Genomic DNA, 23,070 nt, shown 5'->3' on the forward strand with positions numbered 1-23,070 from the left:
TTCTAGTTGCTTTTTTGACTGCCGCAGCCCTCTGAACTGACGATTTCAATGTGTTATCCACGATAACGCCTAGATCTCTTTCTTGGGTGGTAGCAACTAATATGGAACCTAACATTGTGTAACTATATCATGGGTTATTTTTCCCTATATGCATCACCTTGCACTTATCCACATTAAATTTCATCTGCCATTTCAATGCCCAATTTTCCAGTCTCACAAGGTCTTCCTGCAATTTATCACAATCTGCTTGTGATTTAACTACTCTGAACAATTTTGTATCATCTGCAAATTTGATTATCTCACTTGTCGTATTTCTTTCCAGATCATTTATAAATATATTGAAAAGTAAGGGTCCCAATACAGATCTCTGAGGCACTCCACTGCGCACTCCCTTCCACTGAGAAAATTGTCCATTTAATCCTACTCTCTGTTTCTTGTCTTTTAGCCAGTTTATAATCCACAAAAGGACATTGCCACCTATCCCATGACTTTTTACTTTTCCTAGAAGCCTCTCATGAGGAACTTTGTCAAATGCCTTCTGAAAATCCATGTACACTACATCTACCGGTTCACCTTTATCCACATGTTTATTAACTCCTTCAAAAAAGTGAAGCAGATTTGTGAGGCAAGACTTGCTTTGGGTAAAGCCATGCTGACTTTGATCTATTAAACCATGTCTTTCTATATGTTCTGTGATTTTGATATTTAGAACACTTTTCACTATTTTTCCTGGCACTGAAGTCAGGCTAACTGGTCTGTAGTTTCCCGGATCGCCCCTGGAGCCCTTTTTAAATATTGGGGTTACATTAGCTATCCTCCAGTCTTCAGGTACAATGGATGATTTTAATGATAGGTTAAAATTTTTACTAATATGTCTGAAATTCCATTTTTTAGTTCCTTCAGAGCTCTGGGGTGTATACCATCCAGTCCAGGTGATTTACTACTCTTCAGTTTGTCAATCAGGCCTACCACATCTTCTAGGTTTACTGTGATTTGGTTCAGTCCATCTGACTCATTACCCATGAAAACCTTCTTCAGTATGGGTACCTCCCCAACATCCTCTTCAGCAAACACCAAAGCAAAGAAATCATTTAATCTTTCCACGATGGCCTTATCTTCTCTAAGTGCCCCTTTAACCCCTCGATCATCTAATGGTCCAACTGACACCCTCACAGGCTTTCTGCTTCGGATATATTTAAAAAAGATTTTATTGTGAGTTTTTGCCTCTACAGCCAACTTCTTTTCAAATTCTCTCTTAGCCTGTCTTATCAATGTCTTACATTTAACTTGCCAACGCTTCTGCTTTATCCTATTTTCTTCTGTTGGATCCTTCTTCCAATTTTTGAATGAAGATCTTTTAGCTAAAATAGCTTCTTTCACCTCCCCTTTTAACCATGCTGGTAATCGTTTTGACTTCTTTCCACTTTTTTTTAATGTGTGGAATACATCTGGACTGTGCTTCTAGGATGGTATTTTTTAACAATGACCACGCCTCTTGCACACTTTTTACCTTTGTAGCTGCTCCTTTCAGTTTTTTTCTAACAATTTTTCTCATTTTATCAAAGTTTCCCTTTTGAAAGTTTACCACAAGAGCTGTGGATTTGCTTACTGTCCCCCTTCCAGTCATTAATTCAAATTTGATCATATTATGATCACTATTGCCAAGTGGCCCCACCACCGTTACTTCTCTCACCAAATCCTGTGCTCCACTGAGAATTAGATCTAAAATTGCTCCCTCTCTTGTTGGTTCCTGAACCAATTGCTCCATAAAAATGTCATTTATTTCATCCAGGAACTTTATATCTCTAGCATGTACCGATGATACATTTACGCAGTCAATATTGGGGTAATTGAAATCTCCTATTATCGCACTACCAATTTGGTTAACTTCCCTAATTTCTCTCAGCATTTCACTGACAATCTCACCATCTTGACCAGGTGTACGGTAGTATACTCCTACCACTATAGTCTTCCCTGACACACAAGGGATTTCTACCCATAAAGATTCAATTGTGCACATAGTCTTATGCAGGATGTTTATCCTGTTGGACTCTATGCCATCCCAGACATAAAACGCTACACTGCCTCCCGGGTGCTCCTCTCTGTCATTGCGATATAATTTGTACCCCGGTATAGCACTGTCCCATTGGTTGTCCTCCTTCCACCATGTCTCTGAGATGCCAATTCAACACTGTGTAACGTCTTTCAACTAAGCACTGCCTACAACCAACGCACTTGAAGAAGGTACGTACAGTAATCTGCAACAAGACGGTGGGATGGACTGCAGTGCACTTACTGGCAGCTTCCAAAGCAGTTTACTAAACCTGAGCTACAAAATAAGGTAGGAGTTTAAAGTGAACACAGGTCACAAATGAAAAGAAGTTGTATTTTCTACCTAGCCTGTTCACATAACAGAGCCATCTATGCAACCTACTTCCTTGAAATGGAGAAGCCTTTGAGACCCAGGAGTTCAGATTTAGTCCTTAAGTACTATTCCTACTGTACATTTTATTTTAGGCTTCTCCAATTCAAGGAGGTAGGTTGCTTGGATGGCTCTGTTATGTGAACAGGCTAGGTAGAGACTACAACTTCCTTTCATTTGTGACCTGTGTTCACTTTAAATTCTTTCCTTTTCTGACCACAAATATTCTCCACAATGTGAACTTAACTTATAGAAACAGGAGATATCTTTGTCCAATTTAAAGTAGATGCCTAGAAGCAAATTCATCTTGGATCAATGCAGGTCTCTCAAACATCACACTTGCTTGAATAGAAACAAGAGTTAAAACTCAGATTCCTTAGCCATGTCTAGGCTGGGCTAGTCTCAGAGACAGAATCTCAGAGCTATATTTTGATGGGAACTGAATTGGAACACCACCAAAGCTTTTTTTGGTAGCAGAATATACATTTGTTACTTAGCCACAAGAGGAATCATTAAAGTTTCTAAGTGGTAGAAAATGAAAGGGTGAGGCAGAGGGCTCTCATCAAGCAATGATGCATTACTCAGACTACCCTGTTGAATCTACAGCTGTGCATAGCAAGTTTACGTTCAGATTTCCACTTCAGTTTTGAGCTTAACACTTTAGGTTATGTAGTTTTACAAATTGAATTTTTTGTATTGCATATTCATATTGCAATGGCATGTATCAAGGTATATTAAGCACCACAGCTCTGATAGTTAACCAAAAACACGAGCATTAATTTTAAAATTGCTAATGTAGGACAAAGAAGAGGCAGCAGGGAAGGTTAAGCTCTTCAATTGAATTTGTGTGTGGATACCATTATTTAAAATTACTTATATATTGCTTTTTCAATAAAAATATTGATCAAAATGGTTTACAAAAAATATATGTATAAAATGGAAAGAAAATACATACATAAAATTAAAATAACTAAGCTGAGACTAAATTAAGTAAAAGTATTATTAAAACAAAATAATTAAGAAACAGAGAAAGACGGGACATGTTGTGAGCTTTTAACTTCCTCGAGCCTTAAATTGTTTATACAAATTAAAAATAAATCAGGAAAGGTGTTCAGTTTACTTTGGATATATTGATCTGATTTAACTTGAGTTAACTAATTGCTTATGAATTAATTTTGGTTTTTCAGCTACTGATATTGCAGATGCTACTGGGGTGCAACACAATTATGATTATTTGTACAAAAACACTACCACATACCATTTGTACAAAAACGCACTAAACATGCAGTGTGAATCTGACGTCTGTACCAGGCAACATTTTAGAAACTATCATAAAGAACAAAATTGCTGAACATAGAGATAAGCATAGTTTAATGGGACAAAGTCAACATGGATTTAGCCAAAGGAAATCTTGCCTCACAAATTTGCTACTTTTTTTGAGGGCGTAAATAAACACGTGGATAAAGGTGAGGCAGTTGACATATTTTGTCTGGATTTCCAGAAAGCATTTGACAAAGTCCCTCATGAGAGACATTTCTTAGGAAATTAAACAGTCATGAGATAGGTGGCAGTGTCCTATTGTGGATTGCCAACAGGTTAAAAGATAGAAAACAGAGAGTAGGGCTAAATGGTAAATGTTCCCAATGGAAAAAGGTGCATAGGGGAGTGCCCCAGGGATCTGTTCTGGGACTGATGCTTTTTTTTTTTTTTAATTAATATTTTATTGACCATTTATATCCAATAATATTACAACATACTATTACAGTGCATACATGGTTACAAATATAGTAATATACATGGAACAGGTAAGCAGGTAAGCATACAAAGTAAGAACAGTTCAGCAGGGTATATACAACCGTGGCACATCTTGCCATATTTTGTTTCAATGAACTAATTACAACTTAACGGCTAAAAAGATGACATTACAAGATTTCTCAATGCGTGGGAAAAGGACCTAGGGAAGGCACTGGGAATGATGCTTTTTAATATATTTATAAATGATCCGGAAATGGGAACAACAAGTGAGGTGATCAAATTTGCCGATGATACAAAATTATTCAAATCACAAGAGAATTGTGAGAAATTGCAAGAGGACATTGCAAAACTAGAAGACTGGGCATGCAAATGGAAAATGAAATTTAATGTGGGCAAGTGCAAAGTGATGCACTTAGGGAAGAATAACCCAAATTATAGCCACAAAATGCAAGGTTCCACATTAGGAGTCACCACTAAGGCAAAGGATCTTGGTTTCATCATTGAAAATGCATTGAAATCTTCTGCTCAGTGTGCAGCAGCAGCCAAGAAAGCAAATAGAATGTAGGAATTATTAGGAAAAGAAATGAAGAATAAAACAGAGAATATCATAATGCCTCAGTATCACTCCATGGTGCAAACTCATCTTGAGTATTATGTTCAGTTCTGGTCATCACATCTCAAAAAAGATAAAGCAGAATTAGAAAAGGTACAGAGAAGGGTGACCAAGATGACAAAGTGGATGGAACAATTCCCCTATGAAGAAAGGCTAAAGTGGTTAGGACTCTTTAGCTTGGAGAAGAGATGGCTGAGGGGGGATATGATAGAAGTCTATAAAATAATCTGTGGAATGGAACGAGTAAACGTTAATCAGTTGTTTACTCTTTCAAAAAGTACAAAGACCAGGGGCCACACAATGAAGTTACTGGGTAATACATTTAAAACTAATAAGAGACAATATTTTTTTACTCAACGAAAAATTAAGCTCTGGAATTCGTTGCCAGAAAATGTGGTGAAAGCTATTAGGAGAGCTGCATTTAAAAAAGGTTTAGACAAGTTCCTGGAGGAAAAGACCATTAACCATTATTAAGGTGGAGTTGCAGATATCCACTGCTTATTCTTGGGATAAACAGCTTGGAACCTATCTACCCCTTGGGATCCTACCAGGGACTTGTGACCTGGCTTTGCCACTGTTGGAAACAGAGGATACCGGACTTGATGGACCCTTGGTCTGATCCAGTATGGCAAGCCTTATGTTCTTATCTGCATGCAATTGTACTTTATACATATTCACTGTGGATATCCTACAAAGCAGACCTGTTTCTGGCATTCCAGGAAGGAGAACTGGACCAGAATATGGTTCCAACTCTCTTTTGAAGGCAAGATACATGAATGCTAAAGGACAAGAAACAGTAATACTAAGACCAAAAAGCTTTCTGAGCCTCCTGCTAAAGGATTTGTATTCCCAGGCACAGCAACTGACAAGCACAAAATGTTTCTTGAGGATGTTATGAACAGCAAGAGATTATTTCTCCTCACTGATTTCACCTTGAAGGTCCTTTTCAAATCTACTGTTCCCGTCTGCACACAGACCTCTTCTCCTTCTCAGGAGCAGGGCTGAAGAAAAATCGATGAAACTCCATGCCACACTTACATGGTGTTCTTGAACAGTAAGACATTGTTTAATGAGTACAGACAGAATCAGACAATAAATGTACAGACTAAAATATCTGGCTTCCATTAAATGCAGATTTACTCTTCTGAACTGCAAGCATCCATGGATCATATTACTGGAGAGAAAATGAAGATCCGCTCAGCATTTCTGCACGACAGCATCCTAGCAAAATGCAAACCTCCGTTACAAGGAAGACGGTTTCAAGTCCTATTCCCAGCAAAAATATTACAAAAGGGAAGCACTTTACCGTGATCACAGGGTGGCTTCTATTTACTAAGCAGCTCTGCAGGTTCACTCTGGGCATGATTTCACTTACTTACAGTCTGTTTCCTATTTGAGAGCTGGTCAAGCTTAAGCAGAAGATTAGTATACCCCAAACTTTGGCCAGCATTGGTTTCTGGCACAATCAATAACAGCACTGGAGTCATAAACCGTCCCCCTACCCCCAACTGTTCTCATGAGGAGGGTGGTCTGGATGTGACGCTGAGCCCAGGTGCCCTCGGAGACATTGGGGCTCTCTGTGTATATGGCATCCCTCACTGAGGATAGAGTGATGGGGAGCCCAGAGAAGGGGAATGCTCCCAGTTACCATCTGCTGCATTTGACCCCTTGTCTTCTCCAAGGGGAGCAGCAGCCTCTGTCGGGGTAAAGGAGGAGCTGCTGGGGAAGGCAGACAATGTCTGGCTTGAAGCGGTGAGTGGATTTGGAGGTTCGCTGGTCGTTTTTCCTTCCTCCATGCTGGGATTTACTGGTGTCAGAGAGAGGTTGCCTACAGAAGTCTCTAAAATGGAGCTGTAGCACAGATGCACAGGGTGGAGATAACCCTGATAGCTTCTTTCTCTGAGCTCTGCAATTTGTCTAAAGACTCTGACCAGTGGATACAGTCCCAAAAGGGGGCAATTCAGGATTGTCATCTCAAAATTAATGAATGTTCCCAGAGTAGAACAACTGGAACGTTAAGTCTGTTTCGATTAAGGTTAATACAAACGTGAGTACATCTGAGAAGCTGGAGAACACAATTTGATATAACATCATAAGATTTTTGAATTTCCCTCACACTAGACTGATTACCCCAGGAGAAATGTTAGAAGACTTTTTTAAATGTTTGAAATATTTCTCCTGAATAAGCAAAGCTTATTATATGCCTGGTTCTGTCTGTCTGTCATATACAGGAATAAGAGGGAATAGAGATATTCACCTGACTCAAATTCTGGAAACATCTTTGGAGGAGACAACAACTACAGCCGCTCTTGTAGCAACTTTTATATTGGATGTGCAGAGTTCTTGAGTTGGGTTTTTTTCAGCATTGATTGTCCTGTTTTTATGGGCATGCTATGAATGTACTTGCTGATTTTTCTCCAGCTCCCGGGGATATTCATAAACAATTCTTGGAAATGCAGCCTTTGGTGTTGACTCTTGGGGTAGTATTATTAGTTAAATTTCCTTCTAAATGCATAATTAAATGTGCAGGTAACATGGAGGCATCTGAGGCTCCTCTACTGAGTTTAGGAGACAAGGTATGTGCCTTGGTCAGGAAGTGTTTGAGAATGCTTTAGGATTATCTGGAAAATTATCTGAGATGGGTATCCCAATTCATTTGCGGGACCCCGGAGGCAGGCTGAGCGCCAGGGTTTTTCAGTGCGTGAATGAGACGATGGCACAGGGAAAGAGGGTTTAAGAATTGTTAGGAAGGGGGAGCACCGGCGGGACGGGCTTCACCTTGACCAGAGTGGAAGCAGGCTGCTGGCGCTGACCGTCGAAGGGGAGATGGAGCGGCTTTTGGGCTGGATGATGGCGGGAGGGTCAACAGGCACTCAGGGGCGCATGGTTCAGACTGATGCATCATTGAAGGTTACTAATAAAACAGGGATGCCAGGGTATCCTGATAGAGAGCTTGCAATAAATGTTTTTTTTTTATATTATTTTGTGGCTGTGTATAGTTTTTAAATGTATTGTAGTTTATTTTTAGATTTGTGCACCGCTCTGGCCAGACCTGCTATCTGTTGAGCGGTATAATAGAATCAATACATTTCTTTTAATCTGTATTTCTTATTATTCCTCCCCCCAACTTGAGGGTTTGTCTTGGATTACCTTTTATTTCAGAATTTTCTTAATTATGATTTGGATTGCTATGTAAAATTGATACAAATAAAAAAATGTTTTTTTAAAAAGGCTGGAACCTTGTGAACCCCAGCCTATAACATTTGCTGTTACCTCCAATTATAAATGCACAAATGCCTTCTAAAGAAAAAAAGGCATGCAATCTAAGTGTGTACTAATTTTATTCAAACTAGTACGCATCTGGGATGTGTTTATCTTAAATTTTAGCCACAAACCATAAAAAAAAGTTTGCATTCCCTGAACACCCGAGTGGCTCTGGGTCACCTTTATAAGCAGCGCACATCCTGCTTATAGCGGGCTGAAGCCGTGCCCCTTCCATACCCATCTGTTACTGTAGTCATAAATTCCGTTTGTAGCAAACTCGGTGGCACACGGCCTGTTTATTGTGAAGAGACCACTGTAGTGACACCAACATTACATTTCAGGCATTTAAATACAGCAGGTTTTTCAGAGCAGTGGCAGGAGAAATGTTGACATGATTAATTCCAGCGTTAAGCAAAGAATCAGGGAAAACAAAGCTCAGCCTAAGAGACCATTCAGGACAGAGGACATAAAGAGCCACTGTTACAACATACAGAAGCTTCCCATATCAAGGGTGGGGGTTTTTTTTTTTTAGCAGATTGGAAAAAAATTAGCAAATTATGGAGTGGGGCAGGGGAACTTAAGTGTCCAGCTAAGGAGCTGACATGCTATCAAGCCCCTGTTCAAAATTAAACATTCCAAGACTGTTCAACCATTTAACGATGCTGAGAAAACCGATTACTGCCTGTCTTTTTGCAACTGGAAACTGCATTTCATTAAGCAATAAGACACTCCAAAAGGTAGTGCTTGCTGAATATTAGGCTTTCCCACATAATCAAAGAGATCAATTCCAGAAAATCATAATGCTAATCTAATCGCTACTTTGTTTTGCATTATTGCTTACACAATACCGATTTCATTTTCTCTCCTAGTACTGATGCATTATACTGGTTACTCGTCCGGTCTTCCCCCACCCCTCGATGTCCACCTGTGAATCACAGACTCGGTTCCCATTTAGAGACTGAATCCCAATGTTGCTCTGCAATCAGAGGACAAACTAAATGTCTTGGAAGCCCCAACCTCGATAGCGTTCCTAAAGTGGGCAAGGATAGCATGTACTATCTTTTCATGTCGAGGAGATGCGTCCTGATCGGCAGGAAAGAGCAGGCTGTCAGGTTTTTATCGTTTCTTCTTGGCTTCCTTCTTAAGCTTCTTACTTATCTGGGGAGGAGCTCCTTTCTGCTTCCTAACCACTTCGGAATTTCTTGGCTCGCAGTGCTCAGCATCCTAGAACATTTAAACAAATTGCAGACAAAGGAGTTAAACGTGTTTTGGTACAGGTGGAGACACCAATTCAAGACTCCCATTGCGGAGCAGCGTGTGCCACTTTTGGCATTTATTACCGCCTTTACCAATCACCTCTGAGCAAGCAGAGAAACGCTTTGCTGCGCTTGTGTGCATAAGGAAGCTCACACTGAAAGCAGGAACTGTTTCAAACAACTCTACAATAGTTTCTTTATATTTTCTCTGCTGACAAAAGCTCAGAGCTGAAGCTACTAAGTTTCATCAGGGAAAAGGAGATAAAAAGCTGGTGCCAAAGCTAAACGGGTCGGCTTATCCTCATTCTCTGGATAACCACGCAAGCTGTTCCCGTGTGCACTTGATGGAAAGTGCCACGTGTGTTTTCATGAAAGCCCAGGATGAAAACTGTTTTTAAATGAGGCACACGGTAGCGATGGCTGCTCAGACTCTTTACGACCAAGGCGTGAGCTGAGGATGGGCTCATTTTGGCCTTTTGGCTGAGATTAAGATCCTGTGCAAGGAGGGGAAGAACATTTGAGACACAAAACTGTACCATAATGAAATTAGGATTAAACCTCTCTTTAAACAGCAATGAAAAATAGAAAATATGGTAGGGAGGTACATGGGAGAAAAATTGCATAGCATTTTAAGTCTTAAACAAGACTTTTACAATAACAGATTAGTGTCCCCCTTTTTTTTTTGCCTTTCATCCCTCCATCTTTAACCCCCATGTCAGATGGTATGTGCAGGCAGCTCTGGGAACCTTTGGAGTTCTTATTTTCACATTCAGCTTAAAAGGACTGCAAAACAAAGCCCAAAAGAGCATCGGCAGCACACTAAGTATCCACTGTAAACAGAAGCCTGCTTGATCTAGGGGGTGACTTATTTCCTAGCAAATCTCCCTTGGCTATCAATGCTGTCCTATTGTGGCTTGTTTTTTTCCCCAAATTCATACACACACTACAGATGGCATATTTCATCAGTGATTTAGTTTAGAAGCTCCGCTGGTGGCTGGACTCTCATAGTCATGAAAAAGTTTTGGCTTGGTTTGCGAACGATGCATTCTGAAAAGGGGCTGAAGGAAGAGAGAGAGCTGGCAGACAGTACACTCATTGAAAGGAAGGCTGGAACAATGTCCAGCACTGTATATTGCTTTCTCAAAAAGGACTGCTGCTGCCCAGGGTTCAAAAAGCTTGCCAGGCTGAAGGACAGAGGGTCTGTTTTGCATTCCACACAGATGAAGGGACAGGTAGTATCCTTGCATTAACCCCAATGGCCTCCTCTCTTAAGTCTTAGCTGACAAAGGAATTGGAGTAAAAACATCCGAAATGCCTCAGGGTATCATAAAGAAGTAGAGGGAACTGACGTTCATGCTAGTGGTGCAGTTCAGAATGAAACATTCCAGGACTTTGGGTACTTGCCAGGTTCTTTGGGTACTTATGGCCTGGATTGGCCACTGTTGGAAACAGGATGCTGGGCTTGATGGACCCTTGGTCTGACCCAGCATGGCAATTTCTTATGTTCTTATGGACTCTCCAGGCTGAAACCCTTACCAGCATTTCCAGCACGACTTATGACAACAGCTCATCAGGATTCTTCTCGCCTTTGCAGCTGTAAAGACTAGATGGTGTTCCCTGTGGGGTTCCATCTTTAGAACTGATTTCTAGCTTATTTTCCAAAGGGAAAGAAGCTCGTGAGATCAGCATGTCTGTGTGTGCGCATCCCCACTGCCCCCATACCTTTTCTGTTTGATGTCCTAGCAACATAAAATTTGGAGACTATGTTAGGGGCAGCACAAGGATTCTGAAGTGGGTGGAGTTATTCTGGATCCATGCCTATCAGGCCGATTCAGTATGGTGCGCTCAGGCCGAGCGCACCATTAGCCCCGTTTGGATGCGCGTTTTTGACGCGCTATTATTACCCCTTATACAGTAAGGGGTAATAGCGCATGGCAAACGCGCAGCCAACCCCCCCGAAACTAATAGTGCGCTCAACATGCAAATGCATGTTGATGAGCCTATTAGTCCCGCTCGATACAGAAAGTAAAATGTGTAGCCAAGCTGCAGATTTTACTCTCAGAAATTAATGCCTGCCAAAGGCAGGCATTAATTTCTGCCAGCACCAGGCAAGTGTACAGAAAAGCAGAAAAAACTGTTTTTCTGTACACCCTCCAACTTAATATCATAGCGATATTAAGTCGGAGGCCCCAAAAATAAAAAAAAATAAAAAATCTTTAACAAAAATAAATAAATAAAAATCTGCCCACGGCACGCAGGTAGGAAAGCAGACGCTCAATTTTGCCGGCGTCCGTGTTCCGAACCTGTGGCTGTCAGGAGGTTCGACAACCGACGCTGGTAAAATTAAGCGTCGGCTGTCAAATCCGCTGTCACCTCCTTATTAGCGCGGGCCCTCATTTGCATACTGAATCGAGTGCCCGGGCGAGTGGGCGCTCGCCTCGGAGTGCCGGCTCTCCCGCGCAGTTTACTGAATCGACCTGTATGTTCGGAACACAGATGCACATGCTTCCCAGAAAGTAGACTTGTCTCAGTTCTGAATAAAACTCATTAGAGCAGGGGTAGGCAGCTCCAGTCCTGGGATGCCGCAAACAAGTCTGGTTTTCAGGATATCCATAATGAATATGCATGAGTTATTTGCATGTACTGCCTCCAATGTATGCAAATATACCTCATGCATATTCACTGGGGAGATCTTGAAAACTAGACTTGTTTGTGGCATTCCAGGGCCTGAGCTGCCTACCCCCTGGGTTAGGCTTTAGGTTGCAGGGTTTGATGCACTAAAAAAACATATGGTACTTACGGTCTCATTCGACTTTGAAAATGGAAAAACTATGGCTAATATGCAGATTAGCTGGAAAATAGCCCCAAAGAAGAGTCCATAGCGGAGCAGGTTCTCAAGGAACGTGGGCTCTGGAATCTCAGGGGGCGAGAGGTCCAGTTCTGCTGCTGCCATGGAAACTATTTCCTGTCTCTTCTCTCCCACCGAGATGGACCTCTGCAAATCTAGCTTTCTGTAAGTGGATAAAATACAGAAGTGTAAAGTACATTAACTTCATGCAGACACACAGCAGGGAAAGAAATCAAAGGGAGAAGTGATAGTCAAGGCAGATCATCCAAAATATGAAAAACAAAAACAGCAGAAACCACAGCACTGAAACCTAAAGCAGCCTCAAAGGCTCTGGCCAGGCATCTCCGCACTGAAAGTGGCTGTAAGGCTGTGGGTAACAAAAGTACACAATGCAAAGGAAGACAGCCAAAATATCAGAGCAAACTGGTTCTTATGTAATAGCAAAGATCCAGAGAAATACTCATGCCTGTGGTGTGAAAAAGTGCAGGAAAGAGAGACAATTTCAAGTAACAAGTGATAAGAAGCACAAGCAGTGTCCCCAGAAGCAAAGAGAACATGTGAATGGGTCAATGCAATTGACTTGATTTTGATTAAAATTTGAAACATCACAGTAGATTGATACAGAAATAACATGGCAGCTGGACATGTAATGCAAAAAAACAGTGAGAAAGAGAAAATCGGTATCAGGGTAACAAACTGTGCACTAGAATTAAACATTTGACACGCTGCAGTGAATTAATTCATAAAGCAAACATGACTTAACTTTCACATTTGTAAGCAAATTAATATACTAAGGTATTTTTCTGCTTAAACACATTAACCAATTAAATAAAACCGATGCGGTGGTTGCCACTGATCTACTATATGTATTTTAATCGATTTGGTTCTTCCATGGCATGTCTCTGTTTGTACTAATATATCAATTCAGTTAAGTTTCTGAATTCATTCTCAATGTGACAGACTTCCTTTGTTAAGTTAATGCACTTATTCCCGCTCACTTTGTTTTGGCTTTGTTTGTACACACTGCAATTATTATTATTTTTTGTTATTTCTGTATCAATTAATCTACCATGTTTGCAAAATGATGTGATTGCTTAGTTAAGTTACACTGAAGGACACAATCTCTCAGACACAATCTCTCAGACACAATCTCCACCTAAAAAGTTTTTTCCTACATTCATACACGCTCTGGATTTACATTATTTGTGACAATAAAAGGATATCAAATAATTTTAAAAAGTCAGGCATAAGTGCCTCCACTAATACGAGAACTGTAGGACAGCCACCAGACCTCAGGGGCCCAAACAGGAAATCTCCCTCTGAAAGCCCACATGCATAAGCAATCTGAAATTTGCAGCATATTCCACAGGTGGCGTGGCATGACCTAGAGAAACCGACACTGGCGCCTGCAGATACCCAGAATATAAACCCAGTGGGATTGAAGGGTTCAGTATTCAGCAGAGCTCTCAGTAAGGAGACCAGAATCGCGAGTCCATGTAACACTTGCTTACAAAATTAAAGGCCGGACCCATGCTGAAACATGAAGGAGCATGTAATTCTCCAAGCACGGTATGTTCTGATCTAGGCGGATGATAAATATCTTAATAAAGAGGCAAATTATATTTAAGGGCCATTTCCTTCTATTGTGTAAAAAGATTGGAATCTGTTATTTTGTTGACCCACTGGAATCTTTACAAGTTATAACAACTTGCATTGGTCCAACAAAAAAAGATAAGAGTGCTGTATAAGCTTTTGAGACCCCGTGTGGTCCCTGTCATAAAGACTGTAACCTTGAAAACTTATATACTATATCTTCTTTTTTTGTCAGTCTCATACAAAGGTATTGTAACCTACCAAAATTCCAGTTTTCTCCACAACCAATAGGGTAGATTTTAAAAGCGGCGCGCACGCATGTTATAAAATCCTGGGTTGGCGCACGCAAGGGGGTGCACAATTATGCACCTTGCGTGCGCCGAGCTGCACTGCCTTCCCCCGTTCCCTTCCCCCTAGCCTGACCTTCCCACCCCTTCCCCTAACCTTTCCCCCCAGCCCTTCTCTAACCCCCCCCCCCCCGACCTTTATTTAACCTTTTGCGCCTGCCTCTGGGCAGGCACAAGTTGTGAGCGGCGGCCAGCTGCCGGCGCACGATCCCTGACAGAGCAGCAAATATGGCCGCTGTGCTGGGAGCCTGACCCCACCCCGCCCCTTTAGTAAAGCCCCGGGACTTACACGAGTCCCGGGGCTTTACACACGTCGCTGGGCCTTTTGAAAATAGGCCCGGCGCGCGTAACCTTTTTAAAATCCGGCCCAATATGAATAGCAGATCATTTAGTTGAGCTACCAAACCGGACCATGTCCTGAGTTCCAAAGGTACAAATATACTGGGCTAAGTAACTCACAATTTATGCATGTTGCAAAACAAATGTGAACAACCAAAAAACATAATATTACCACATCCACTCTAGTTTAAAAAACAGGTTAAAAAAAAAATAGCTCAGTCCAAAAATTAGCTCCTTTGCAAGAGCTAATACTTAGCATAATCATTGCTGGCACAAACCTGAAAAATTCCAAAAAATACCTATATTGAAGAAACATTTATTGATTTTCATTTTTTATTCTTATGATTAGAGATGTAGCCAGAACTAAGTTTTTGGGTGGGCCCAAGGTTAACAATGGTAGGCAGTTGGGGGGATTGCCTGCTCGAGCGACTGCGCCTCTCCCTCCAGCCAGACCATCGGGCACAGAGGTGGACAGCCGGGGTCCTGACCTGTATCAGGATGTCAGCAGCTCACCTGTGGAGTCATCTGGGGATTGCCTGCTCGAGTGACTGCGCCTCTCCCTCTGGCCAGACCATCGGGCACAGAGGTGGACAGCCGGGGTCCTGACCTGCATCAGGATGTCAGCAGCTCACCTGTGGAGTCATCTGGGGATTGCCTGCTCGAGTGACTACGCCTCTCCCTCTGGCCAGACCATTGGGCACGGAGGTGGACAGCTGGGGTCCTGACCTGCATCAGGATATTAGCGGCGCGCCAAAGCCGCGCACCCCTTCTAACGTTTTTTCATCTTAGTTGGAATGGGGAAAAAACGAATGGGAAAGCAGAGTTCGGTTTCCCAAGGTGGTACAGCTACTCAAGGAACTTTGGACCATCAGTTCACAAAGATTTCTGCTCAAATGGAAGTTCCTCAAAGGGAAGTTTTGGAAGAAACAGGTGAGATTTCCTTAAGTGTAGGTGGTCGGTCTCCTCCCCCAGCACCCCATTTGGGATCTTTAGGGGTTTCAATGTCATCTGGAACTCCCACTGAAAGTCGACAAATAGACTTAAAATTACAACAAGGATCTCAGCCTCAGTTTCCTGTGTATTTACCTTCTAGCTCTCCTATTGGTCAATCTTCTTAGCCCTCGTTTTTGGTTTTGCAAGAGCAATCGGGAGCTGAAGGTTTAAATTTAAAGGTCCCGATTCCAAAACCTGTTAATCCAATTTTAGATAGTAAGTCATATTTGTTAGGGGATGTGGAAGAACCTGTAAATGTGACCCTTAGTGACATTTGGAAAGCAGTTTCAAGAATGAAATCTGCTTTATTCCATTCTGACTCTCAGTTGTGTTCATATTCTTCGGTTGCTTCCAATAAGTTTCTAGATTTGGAACACAGATTAGCTGTGATTGAGGGTTAAACAGCTACAAATAATCAATCTATTAATAAAGACAGCTTATTGTTACATAATAAAATCGAGCAACTGGAAAATGCTATGAGGTATAAAAATTTAAAATAGTGAACTTTCCTAAAACTAGGTTAGTTTCACCAACTGAATTATTTAAAAAGTATATAATGGAAGTTTTGCAGATAGCTCAAGATAGAGAGAGTAAGGTGTCTAAGTGCTATTATCTTCCTGAATTAAAGCGGACAGAGGGTCCTGAAGGGGGAATGGATGTTCTTGCTCCAAGCAATTTTTACTGCTTTTCTGTGCACCCTCCAACTTAATATCATGGCGATATTAAGTCAGAGGTCCGGAAGAGTAAAAAAGAAAAAAAAAAAGAAAAAAAATTTTTAAATCGGCCGGCGGCTGTCGGGTCAAAAACCGGACGCTCAATTTTGCCGGCGTCCGGTTTCCGAGCCCATGGCTGTCAGCGGGCTCGAGAACTGACGCTGCAAAATTGAGCACCTGCTGTCAAACCCGCTGACAGCCACCGCTCCAGGCTAAAAGGAGGCGCTAGAGACGCGCTAGTGTCCCTAGCACTTCCTTTTGCCCGTTTCTACCACCGGGCCTCATTTAAATAGAGAATCGCTCGCACAGGCGAGTAGCCTGTGCGCGCGCCGGGAGAGCGGGCGTTCGTCCTCTCTCCCGTGGACTTTACTGAATCGGCCTGCTACTGAGGTAACAAATCCCTACAGAGAAACTTCACACTAGCAGCAATACTGTACACACAGGCAGAACACAGACTGACCCTTTCCTAATACAGAAAGAAATAAGGAACTTCAAATTAAAAATAGAAACATGCAAACAAAACTGAAATAGAAAGCCTGAGAAACAAGACTGAATAGTGGAACACTAAAGAGCAAAATACAAAATTATAAATGCACATACCCAAAAAGGGCATATTCCAATTGCTAAAATCTGAAAATAATATTTTTTTTTTTATATTTGCTGTCTTATCTTTTTATTTTTCTAATCTGTTGTTCCAGGTCTCTTTTTTCCAGTTTCCCCTAATTGTTTCTCCAGGATTACTCTTCTATTTCTTCTCTCTCCTATCTTCTTCCCTTCCTCTCTCATTCACACACACACAAAGGCTCATGCTTTCTCTCACAGACTCCCTTACACACACAAGCTCTCACTCTCACGTTCTACTACACTCACAAGCTCACACACCTAGGCTCCCATTCTCTCACACGCGCAAACACAGGCTCCCATTCTCATGCACACACACATCCAGGCTCCCATTCTCTCACACACTCATGCACACCCAGGCTCTCATTCTCACGCGCGCACACACCCAGGCTCCCATTCTCTCACACGCATACACCCTGGCTCCCATTCTCTCACATGCACACCCAGGTTCTCATTCTCTCGCATGCCACGCTCCCATTCTACATAAGAACAAAGAAAATGCCATACAGGGTCAGACCAAGGGTCCATCAAGCCCAGCATCCTGTTTCCAACAGTGGCCAATCCAGGCCATAAGAACCTGACAAGTACCCAAAAACTAAGTCTATTCCATGTTACCATTGTTAATGGCAGTGGCTATTCTCTAAGTGAACTTAACAGCAGGTAATGGACTTCTCCTCCAAGAACTTATCCAATCCTTTTTTAAACACAGCTATACTAACTGCACTAACCACATCCTCTGGCAACAAATTCCAGAGTTTAATTGTGCGTTGAGTAAAAAAGAACTTTCTCCGATTAGTTTTAAAATGTGCCCCATGCTAACTTCATGGAGTGCCCCCTAGTCTTTCTACTATCCGAAAGAGTAAATAACCGATTCACATCTACCCATTCTAGACCTCTCATGATTTTAAACACCTCTATCATATCCCCCCTCAGCCGTCTCTTCTCCAAGCTGAAAAGTCCTAACCTCTTTAGTCTTTCCTCATAGGGGAGCTGTTCCATTCCCTTTATCATTTTGGTAGCCCTTCTCTGTACCTTCTCCATCGCAATTATATCTTTTTTGAGATGCGGCGACCAGAATTGTACACAGTATTCAAGGTGCAGTCTCACCATGGAGCGATACAGAGGCATTATGACATTTTCCGTTTTATTCACCATTCCCTTTCTAATAATTCCCAACATTCTGTTTGCTTTTTTGACTGCCGCAGCACACTGAGCTGACGATTTCAGTGTGTTATCCACTATGACACCTAGATCTCTTTCTTGGGTTGTAGCACCTAATAAGGAACCCAACATTGTGTAATTATAGCATGGGTTATTTTTCCCTATATGCATCACCTTGCACTTATCCACATTAAATTTAATCTGCCATTTGGATGCCCAGTTTTCCAGTCTCACAAGTTCTTCCTGCAATTTATCACAATCTGCTTGTGATTTAACTACTCTGAACAATTTTGTGTCATCTGCAAATTTGATTATCTCACTCGTCGTATTTCTTTCCAGATCATTTATAAATATATTGAAAAGTAAGGGTCCCAATACAGATCCCTGAGGCACTCCACTGTCCACTCCCTTCCACTGAGAAAATTGTCTTGCACGTACACCCAGGCTCCCATTCTCTCACACACGCACACACCCAGGCTCCCATTCTCACATACACCTACACTCAAGCTCCCATTCTCACAAGTACAAGTCCCTCAAAGCCAAACCCTATCTTCTGCCGCCGTGGGGATGGGCTCCCACTGCAGATTTACTCTGACAGGCCTTTTTCTTCGCTCCCATTTTGTCCTTGCTTTGGCGGGGCGACTTCTTTGTCACCATGGGGATGGGCTCCTGTGGCATCCTTGCTTAGGTAAGACGACTTCTTCTTCAGGCACCGCGATGAATAAGTCAGTGGTGGCGTTTCTTCATGCCTTGTTTAGAGTCGGGAAGCCCTGATTGGTGGGCCTGAATCCAAAGTGGGTCGGTCACGGCCCACCCGTGGCTACGCTACTACTCTGGAGATATGGAAATACTTATAGCACTTGAATGTAGTCTGCTTTGAAGGGGCTGACCAGTCAAGAAAGGTGGAATATTAAATGTTATGGTTGCCAGAATAACTGATCCAACTGCCCAGAGTTTTGTACTGTGTTCCCCAGGTGCTGTGCTGGAACATGGTTTACACCCCAAATGCCCTCCTAATTAGTAGACACACACACACTCCCTAGACAAACTATGCAAATAATTTAGCTTCAGAGTTGTAGCCCGGGCTACAGTTAGTTACAAAGAATAAAACGCGCAAAAGATTAGCAAAAGAGATTTAAAACTGAAATGTTTTATTGGTCCTTTACAATGTCAGAGGAAGACATTGTCCATTCAAGTATCGCACTGAACCAGAAGCCCTGGCAGAGTATTATCTTCTAAACCACAAGCATTCCCCAATTTATTCTAGCACTAGAAAAAGTATTCCATTAAAATTAAATAGTTGCCAACAGGTAACGATCCTTATGGCCTATATGCAAAGAAGTAAGGTTTTTCCTTTAACCTTTTAGATCCTGCTCATTGAAGGAATTATTTCCTGATGCCCCTTTTTACATATCTTAGTTAACTAGACCTAAATATGGTATAAATACATTTGCAAGTAATTAAAAGTATATGAAAAAATGTTCCACTTATGGAACATTGGTACCTAGAAAAGGTTAAGGAGGTAAAATAGATTGTGCTGTGGGTCTGCTGCAGAGCTTCAAATTTACAGTATTCTGTTTTGTCCACCCATTTTTATTTGGTTTTCTGTCACTGGTGGTATTTCATATTGACTTTTTAGAGCCTTCCAATGCCTGCAGTTACTTAGAAATGCTATTGGAAGACCAGATTTCCCATTTCAACTTCCCTGATTTTATGGAAGTTTTTCTGGTTTACATCTCATCAGCTCTAAAGAAAGAACGGCTTCAGCCCTAAAATAAAAACTGTGAAAGAAACTGGTTTGAATAACACTTCAACAAGTTTCTGAAATTTCCCTGTGGCCCTGGATATTACAGAACACTATACTCTTATGAATAGTTCTATAATATTCCCGAAGTCCAACTAGCTAAGAACAGTCCATCTCAGTATTATAATGAATACCGAAACTCCTTCAAGCAAGAGAGACTGGAAGCTTCGTGTTAACACAGCATTCCTTTTGTGTTTCCTCTTTTCAATGAGAGCTGCTATAACAACTACTGAATACAAGAAATATCAGGGAGAAAATTATTCTGTTCACCTTACTCATGGGAATATTCAGACAAATCCATTTAGAAAGGGAGATTGCAATTATATGCCTAGTATATCTATTTGCATACTGAATATACAAAGAGTGAGGATTATGAAGGACACATTTATTGTTTAACAGGAACATAAAACTTGAAAGCAGAAATGCATCTTATTTGAAATTTATAATCCACACATATCTGGCAGATCATGGCAGATAATTTAAACACATCATAATAATAATAATAATAATAATAATAATAATAGAAAAATTAAAAACACTGCAAATTAATATAAAAACAATAAAAAATTTAAAATGTCATACATAAAATGTAAAAAACAAACAAAAACTTGCAAATCAGGAGTACTTAAAGAAATAAAGGACTCATGCTCTATGGCGTAGCCTTAAAACAAGGAACATGTATACTTACACCATAAACATTAAAATATTGGAGAGACTGCTTTTTTCTCTCTTTCTTCCCTTTCCTTCACTTGTGCTCTTTAAAGTTCTTCAAACATTCAGCTACGAACTCGGTATTGACTGGAGTTTGTTATACATCGTGTGTTGGGGATTTTCATCTTTGTTCCACATAGAAATGTACTTTTGAAACTTGGGACATGGTCTGGTTTCGTAGCTCAACTAAATGGTCTATTAATTATATTGGTGGGATATTATAACTTTTATGAGACCAACAAAAAAGATGTAGTACATAAGCTTTAACCAATGTAGTTTATTATAACCTGTACAGATTCCAGTGGGTCAACAAATTATAGATTGTGTATGCATAAAAAAATATTTTCTGTGCTGAAAGCATTTTTGTGCACATAAATCATGAGTTTAAAGAGACTCCTTTAACCCACCAAAGTGGGAATCTGCCCAATTTTTAACTCCCAATGCATTAGCATACCATTTGCTTACTGCAACAGGAGTTAAATATATATATATATTTTTACCACGTGGGTTAAAACATTGCACTAAATTTCACTGCAATTTTACCATGCTCCTTCTTACATTGGGTGCTTTGATTGTAAGCTCTCTTGGGAAGGTACCAACCTACTGTACTGAATTGTAACTCACCTTTAAGCTTGGATCTGGAAAAGAAAGTAAAACCTGTTCCAAAATATTAACCTACTTTACTACAATGGAAAAATATGTTTATTTTCTAAACATACCGTGAGCTGGAAAATGGTTAAAAAAAAAGTCCAATGCTTTAGTAAACAAGAGATCCGAAACTGAGTTTGATCTTAGCAGCAGCAGAGTCAAGAACCAGATGAGCAGTACACCACCATAAAGTGCCTCCCCCAAAGGAGACAGTGAGATCAAAATTCAAGCAACACTTGCTCTGTCCCCCCCCTCCCCGGCAGAATCAAATTCAAGCCGCAAAGCTCCCATCCCCACCCCAGGTACCTCCAGGCAGGCAGATGGCCGCAAGAAAGGGAGGACTCAGCTGGTCGGCGGCACTAGGAACAGCTTGAGCACCGGGCAGGCAAACCAGAAGAAGCTTCACCGACCCTACAGTTCGGGCAACCATCAGCAGGAAGTGACGTCTGAATCCAAAAGGAAGTCACAGAAACAGCCAGCCTCTCTCTTAGCAACCGCCGAGCCTGAAACTCGGTTGCTAGGTAAATGAATTAACCAGGGGAATAGTGGCCTCTGCTGTCTGCCTGGGAATTTATATTCTTCTCTACACTACTTTTCAAATATCAAAGAAAAAGCAATAAAAAGGTATCCGCATCCCTACCAAAACAATAAAACCAATTGTTTGGAGAATTGTCAACGTTCTGTCATTAGTATTTTTTTCCTCTAGATTCAAAGGGCCATTTTATACATAAGATTTTCCAAATGTAAGGCACTAATCATCACCATCAAATTTTATTAAAAAATAAAGATTTCTTGTTTTCTAAGAGAATAAATAGTTTGACTAATAGTTTTCCTTAACCAGTTATGCTAGATATTTCACTTTGATGCAGCTCCAGCACTGCTCTCTACATCAGTGGTGGGAGTGGAAGGAAATTAGAACCAAAAAGTTACCAATAAGGGCCCTGACCTCAGCGGTCAGAGTAACAGAAAAGTATGCAAAAAATAAGTATGAAAGCTTGCTGGGCAGACTGGACGGGTCATTTGGTCTTCTGCCATCATTTCTATGTTTCTATAAAATTCAGGGAATTTGTTTCTCTGATTGCGGCTTCTTACCTTGCTTAGTAGAACAGTTAAATCAGTCTTTCAAATGCTATTCTATCTTACTTAAAGGGTCATTTATTAAAATGTGTTAGGGCCCTAACAGGTAATAAATACCGCATCATGAAATGTGTATGCAAATTTAAAATTAGAGTCGAGTGGGAGGAGTTTGGGTGGAGTAAATGGAACAGAACAGTTACCACCAGTGAAGACAGAATGTGATTTGGTGTGATGAAAGGTAAAAGAAAAGTAGTTCCCTGTACGTACCCGGATCAGTCCAGGACAGCTGGGTTTTGCGTCCCCTTCAGCAGATGGAGACAGACAAGATTTTGCGGACTCTGTCCTATACCCCTGAGGTGCTACCTAGAATCTGTCAGTATCTTTGTCTCCAGCAGATGGTGGAGGTGAAAAACCCTGAGTGTTAGGTGTTAGTTAGAGTTGAGTTGTTTAAAAAAAAAAAAAAGGGCGGCTTACTTGATTTTTTTTTCTTCTTCTTCTGAGAAAAAAAAAATGTACTGAAGAGGATTCCCCTTAGCCTCCCAGGGGGTTGGCAGCTCCTGGTGGGCTATCCCCCCTGGTATCATCCCCCTGCCATACCTGGGGGTGAAACCAGGGGACCTGGGTCACTCATCCCCAGTGTGAAGGCGCTTAAAGCCGCTTACTGTCAGGAAAAAAAAATTGTAAGTTTTCTTCTTTTTGGCGCATACCCGGCCCAGCATTCTCCCTCCCTTTGCCATCGCTTTCGTGCCGTCGCGTCCCGCGGCCAATTTTGCTCTCCGGCGGGTTTCTTTTCAGGGTCGGGTCTAAATTTAGATCACGGGCACGCCGCGTGGCGTGGCCTGCTCCGCTTTTGGCAGCGCACACATGCGGCTGTCCCAGACCGGCATTTGTACGGCATGTATTTC

The 23,070-nt window shown here is 41.4% G+C and overlaps 2 protein-coding genes across 2 annotated transcripts in view; one reads left to right on the forward strand and one right to left on the reverse strand.

Annotated features, from left to right (window-relative positions):
* Positions 1–23,070, forward strand: part of GHRH (growth hormone releasing hormone) — a 73,372-nt gene that overhangs the window by 9,745 nt on the left and 40,557 nt on the right. The window lies entirely within an intron of this gene.
* On the reverse strand, positions 8,414–21,606 carry MANBAL (mannosidase beta like). Its single transcript, XM_029613865.1, has 3 exons — positions 21,395–21,606; positions 12,111–12,321; positions 8,414–9,278 (listed from the first exon to the last, which is right to left on the reverse strand). Exons 2-3 carry the CDS (start codon positions 12,261–12,263, stop codon positions 9,171–9,173), a joined length of 261 nt encoding a protein of 86 aa, XP_029469725.1. The 5' UTR covers positions 12,264–12,321; positions 21,395–21,606; the 3' UTR covers positions 8,414–9,170.

This window comes from Rhinatrema bivittatum, chromosome 8 (assembly GCF_901001135.1).
Source record: "Rhinatrema bivittatum chromosome 8, aRhiBiv1.1, whole genome shotgun sequence".
NCBI lineage: Eukaryota > Metazoa > Chordata > Amphibia > Gymnophiona > Rhinatrematidae > Rhinatrema > Rhinatrema bivittatum.